General features: G+C 38.3%; 1 protein-coding gene across 1 annotated transcript; it reads right to left on the reverse strand.

Annotated features, from left to right (window-relative positions):
• Positions 1-1,506: 1,506 nt before the first annotated feature.
• Positions 1,507-2,040, reverse strand: LOC147442550 (uncharacterized). Its single transcript, XM_086529381.1, has 2 exons — positions 1,969-2,040; positions 1,507-1,887 (listed from the first exon to the last, which is right to left on the reverse strand). Exons 1-2 carry the CDS (start codon positions 2,038-2,040, stop codon positions 1,507-1,509), a joined length of 453 nt encoding a protein of 150 aa, XP_086385507.1.
• Between the last annotated feature and the right edge of the window lie 4,122 nt (positions 2,041-6,162).

A 6,162-nucleotide genomic window follows, 5' to 3' on the forward strand; every position in this document is an offset into this window, starting at 1 on the left:
TGACTTTTTGAAAACTATTGTTGAAGTATAAGAATATAAGGAAGAAAGAGGCTAAATGTATGTGCATAAATATAAATTAATTACTAGTAGGCAAAATAAGAAGATGAACACAAACTTCATAAGTCGATGCAAAGTGGCGATGCAAAGTCGCATAGTTTAAAGTGTTTTGCATCAAATTTTTTATTCTTTAGTTTTCCATACTCACATTTGTGAGTTGAGAGAAGCGATACTAGCACGAAAAGAAGACAATTTTCCTCAAGCACTACATGTGCCTTGAGGGGACCAAGGTTCCAGTAGAGACTCGTAGACATAAACAACTTTCCCTTAGATTGTCACCTCAATTAAGGTAGAACATTGTAAAGTGTCTCTCACCAATAATTAGTCTTATTAAAAGATAAATTAAATAATTATATGTATTTCTCACAATGGATCGGTATACCCACATTCATAACATGAGAATAACAATAAGAGTACACTTCCTTCACTTTGTTAGTTTCTGAAAATGGGAATGTAAACAATATTGTTCCTCGGAGGAATATGTTTACTTCACTTTCCCTATTCGTGCCACAAACAACCAACATGGTTTCTCTAAATGTTTCATAGTATACGTATGGAAAAGTAGGTGGAAAAGACATCATTTTTTACCACCACTGTGAAACATTCAAGGGTTTCTTGTTAATTTGTAGGTCAACATTTGAAGCATTTGCCAATGTGACACTAAAAATTAGTTAAATTTTGCCAAGTGTCTTCTAGAAAAGCTCAAAAGCTAGCCAATATTTTGGAATTTTAGGCCAATAAACACCATGCTTTTTTGAGAACACTAGTATGGAGTAACCTAAATGAGTCACCCCTCTTCATCCCCGCATCAAGTAGACATAGAGTCTCACAACATAACTTCATATCGTTAACAAGTTTGTTAGATGAGTGCGGAGATATATGAAATGGTAGCTGAAAGCAACCTCCCCATTCATTAGAGAGGCAAATGAAAATCAAAATTGCATGTTGTGTGTATACATGAGGAACCTCACTCTGGTTGTGGATGAAGGTCTTGTAGTCAGTAAAGCTTAAAAACTAGATCATTGGTTTAAACATTCCTACAAAAAATTGTATTTGGGCTATTTGCCTACTTCCAGGCTTACACATTTTTGCAAAAGCTTTTGTACCAGCAATAATTATTGGCTTTGGCATTTGCTCGGGCCCCTCGGCTGTAACTAATTCGTATCTTTCACCTAAATATTGAACTTCTCTTATTCTTTTCAAGGAAACGGAAAAGAAAAGTCATTGCAATACGTTAATGATGGAGAAAACAATGTTTGTGTGGCCAACACAAACATGGAATCAAGATCAAAAGAAGGGTAATGAGTACTACTACATCAAATGGAAAGGAAGCAAAAGACATGAATGAATGAAGATGAGAAGATTAAGATCAAAAGAAGGGAAGTGAGTATTAGTTACAAAAGAAGGGAAGGGACTGTTACAAAATTGGAGCAAGACATGGAATCAAGATCAACCATACCAACAATAATATTCAATTTTTTTATGATTGGAGTCGTAGAACATCATCGTGTTGAGGTTGAGAGTGCTCCAGGTGCGTTTGCCGTGTTTGTCTTTGCACCAGGCGGTGAGCCAGGACTCGCCGACCAGCACGATGTCGCTGCAAGTTTTGGAGAAGTTGCAGGGGTGGGTGCTGGCGAATATCCACCAGCCCTTGGCGCACGATTTCCACACCAGCTTCCCGTGGAAGTTAGTGATCATCCAGTTGAGGTCGACCGGCGTTTCGACTAATTCGCCATTGCACACCGCCTGCATCTTTGTGCCTCCGTCCGAAAGCTTTGTACTATGACACGAGTTCAAGTACCCAGGCTTGGAATTCCCGGAGACATTGCACTGCATGCATACATGCACGCACATTATTCATACGTCCTCATGTTGTCTCTATTCATTATGCATAATATATTTTCTGCTTACCGCTTCAGCGCCCGGCAGCAACCGGAGCCCCACCATCGCCAGAGGAAGCAGCAGCAAGCTGCTCCCCACCATCGCCAACCTCGCTGATCCGTGATTGGTACTCACCATATTCATTAACGCCCAGTACTGCCGTCTGCAATTCGTTGTGCTTAATTGTTCATTCTTGTTCTTGGATAGAGAGCTTTTTCACACTGGTCGGGAAAAGGGCATTGCATATACGAGTATTGCTTACCGCTAAAGCTGTCTGTAAAGCCATTCAACCAAGTAATATCGTCCATGTAGTTCCTAGATTGGGGAGCCATCATACTATCAATCACGCGTACTTAAGAGAGGGGGGGGGGGGGGGGGGGGGGGGAGAGAGATACATATTGTCTTGACTATTGATCGTGCAAAACATGTCTAAGGAGGAAAACACTGTGATTGGGCTAAAATGCATTGCCAAACAAGGACATTTGTAGATTGAACCACTCAAGAATAAAGTAAACATGTACAACATGCATAGAGTAGTACTTCAATACATAAGTTGAATTGCCTAATTATGAGAAAAGACTTGCCTAATTATGAGAAAAGACGACTGTATCTATTTGATATATAGAGATGATGATCAAGATTGAGCATATACTAGTGATAAAAACATATAGCTAAACTAAACTTAAGGACAAGGATTTAATATTTACATAATTATCAAAAAATTGTGTGATCACAAGGTCTTGTTGGCGTATTTATATAATCACAATTAACATGCTCACAAACAAGCTGGTTCAGAGTGACCTAGAAACCCACAAAAAGTCCGCGGGACTTTTCCTTTTTTCCTACGGGCTCGCCGGGCTTTTGCATTTTCCCTGCGGGCCGGCCGGGAAAACCCTAAAGCCTGGTGGGCTACAAGTTAGTATATAGAGGGCCCTAATCTGGCCGTTGGGTGTTTTTTGTTGAGCCACACACACACACACACACACACACACACACACACACACAGAGAGAGAGAGAGAGAGAGAGAGAGAGAGAGAGAGAGAGAGATCAATGACTACCTTTGTTGTGGGAGCTACCTGGTGCCTCCCCGATTATAATGACTACTTGCATGCAAAAAATAGACATCGTTTGATACACTTACAACCACAAATAGCTCGTAGATGCGTTAGCACACATCCTCTGGTTCGTGAGGAATGCTTCGCATTGTTGTGTAGCTCTCTCCGATCCAATCGTGATGGTACAATTGAATCTCCAATGCGATGAGCGAGTAGGAAGTAGCGTCGGGATGAGGCTCACACTCTCTCTCTCTCTTTCTCTCCCACACACGATCAATATTGACAACTTAAAACTTTGATTATGATTAAGTTCTCTTTTCACTTTGATTAACCATAATCCGTATCATTTCATAACTATCAAAAAATAATACTTTGGTATGGAAATTGAGTTATGTTGTGTTGTTGACGGATGGGTCAACACTCCCCCCCACAAAATTCATTTCGTCCCTGACATGACCTCATTGTCAATGTCGATGTGGTCTTTGTTGTCATTTTACTTTCTTCTACTTTATGTCCTTCACATCCAAACCCCAAGCTGCAACATCTATTGTTGTCATTGTAGGAAAATTGTCAGATCTAAATTCAAAAAGAAGCCAATATCGTTCAACTTTACTCTTATCATCATGGATATATACAGCTGCAAATTCATCCTTGATCACAACCTCTTTTTGTTTCCATAAATATGGTCACTTTACTTCCATCCATCATTCACTTCAGTAAATCTGCCAATTTTGAGTATTTCTCACTCTCAAAAACAACTTCTACAATCTGTAGAGTTGAATGATTGGCTTTTAGAGCTTATGAACCAATGACAACTTTGTAAGAAACCTTCAACTTTTTTAGGCCATGTTATACTCCAATACTAAGTCTGTACGTCAGGCCAAATCTGGAAGATAATTTTTTTGATTTGAGATTCAAAACCCATGTTTGCTAGGGGCTTTTTTATTCTTTTCCTTCTTCGTATCACTTGTGCCGACATTTTGCTCCATTGCTTTCAATTTAATATTGAAGACATAAGAACTAGATGTTCAGTTTCAAAAATATTTTCTTCTTTTCAATATATATTAGAAACCCAATCACTAAGATAGCAATCAAATCTACACAATATGAGGTTTGCAATGCACTCTAGTCAGTTCCACATATCGACCATGTATGTTCTGAGAGCAAACAAGTTACACATTGCAGTGCACTCTCTACATGGCATTATGCATAAAAACATGATATGAAATTGTAAATATATTAGTTAGTTATACATTCTCTGCGATTTGAAAACAATAAGACACAACTATTTTCACATGCTACAAAGAATCATCAACCTTTACGTTGAAATGATTAATTATTTACAAAACACACACGAAAGCAATAATGTCGATGATTGACCATCTCATGCACTAACAATATTTCATAGTACATAATGCACTCCCTATATAAACCAATCCATAAAACCATGCAATAAAATCTTCAATACAATTACACAATTGAGGACTACTTGTACGCAATCAAGGATTGTAGCCCCCTTGTGCATTCAATTGAACATATAAAAGCTAATTTCACCCAATTAAGGATTATAACTCTCATATTGTGTAGTGACAATGTATATCAATTCAAATCTATGATGGTGAAAAATACATGACCTCAAGAATCTTTATATAGTCAATACACCAGTACAAGGATCCAACCCTTGACTATCAACTCGTAATTTAAATATGTTCATCTTCTAAAACCAACTTCGGCCCTTTTATGGACCAATGGATTTATCAAATGAGTATGACTCTCCAAATTCTCAATTGTTTTGGTTTCGTACCTTTATGTTTGGTGAAGGATTTAAATCTTTTTAGAAGTGGTTACCGAATTAAGAATCATGTTTGGCCCAAAAAGGGGACCTGTGACTTTGTAACCTTAGGTCAATCCACAAGGAGATGACTATACCCGGCGCTCAAATACACTCCCCAGGGATTTGCCTAGTTAAAATGCCAAAGTAAGAAGAGGATTACTATATACAATCGGGCCCGCCGGGCTTTTTCATTTTCCCAGGTGGCGTGGGGCCGCGAGAAAAACCCTAAAGTCTGGTGGGCCAATCGACTCTATTGGTTTTTGCAGGTCGCCATCAAGATCACATTAATACTTAACGTGATCTCGTCTTTTTTATGTGTTATTAACGTGATCCCTACTTAAGGAAGCATTGACAAAATCAAAAAATACAAAAAGCATCAACGGACTAAAAAAATTAAACTGCACTACCGACCTGATAATCATGTACGGTTGGTGTCCAATTGACCAAGCTGGAGAACAATGTTTGTCTCAAGGTACATAAAACCAATGTGAATAGTTAAATATTTATGTTGCATTGAAGTGTCACAAAGTGAAAATGATAATTATATAGTGCACATCATGTAGAAGTTCCATAAAAAAGTATGGTCGAGAGTTGGCAAGCATTGTGGTCTCTCCAAAAATTATAAGAAACAAAAGTTGTGCCCTTTCTCGTTGCATTTATGTGTTGCACAAAGCAAGTGTAAAGGCATTGAAAATTGCATGCAAATAACGGACCTTGCAGTATTATTGAGTTGGAGTCTTGGTTGCATCTCGATTTCTCTCCCTTTGATCTGTATGCTTATCATTGCCATACTTCTAGCAAACCTTTCCCACTTCTCACTATTTACGAGTTGCCATCTCTTGCCCTCTATAACAGTGAGAACTATATCCAAATCTCTCTCTCTCTCTCTCTCTCTCTCTCTCTCTCTCTCTGTGAGAGAGAGAGAGAGAGAGAGAGAGAGACATTGATAATGCTCTTTAGTGATTGATGCAATACTTTTTGGGACAACACCCGATGTCCGGCATCCTCGGACATCGATGATGATGATGATTTCAGTTTTTCACTTTACTTTATTTTTATTATGTACACTTAGATCCACCAATATTGTATTAGTTTGGTCTCATAGGTCACTTTGTCTAACTTGACACCACTAGATAGCATGAAATGAAAAATCAATGCTTCCATCTCATGTACATTCTCTATCAATATAGACAAACAAGCATTCATAGGTGAGATGTTTTGAGCCAGAAATACAATCCAAAAGTAGACTTTGCCTTCCAAAAGTTGCCACATCTTTCATACATGCTGATAATCAAAGTTTGAATAAAATTTTTCAGCTAGTACCCAAGATAAAAG

This window comes from Adiantum capillus-veneris, chromosome 14 (assembly GCF_014529385.1).
Source record: "Adiantum capillus-veneris isolate H3 chromosome 14, ASM1452938v2, whole genome shotgun sequence".
Lineage (NCBI taxonomy): Eukaryota > Viridiplantae > Streptophyta > Polypodiopsida > Polypodiales > Pteridaceae > Adiantum > Adiantum capillus-veneris.

What these genes read in the sequence shown, in the direction of transcription:
- LOC147442550 (XM_086529381.1), bottom strand. Translation starts at nt 2,040, where the DNA reads ATGGTGGGGAGCAGCTTGCTGCTGCTTCCTCTGGCGATGGTGGGGCTC. An exon ending in TGCTGCCGGGCGCTGAAGCG is followed by an intron (nt 1,888 to 1,968) that starts GTAAGCAGAAAA and finishes GTATGCATGCAG; the next exon opens with TGCAATGTCTCCGGGAATTC.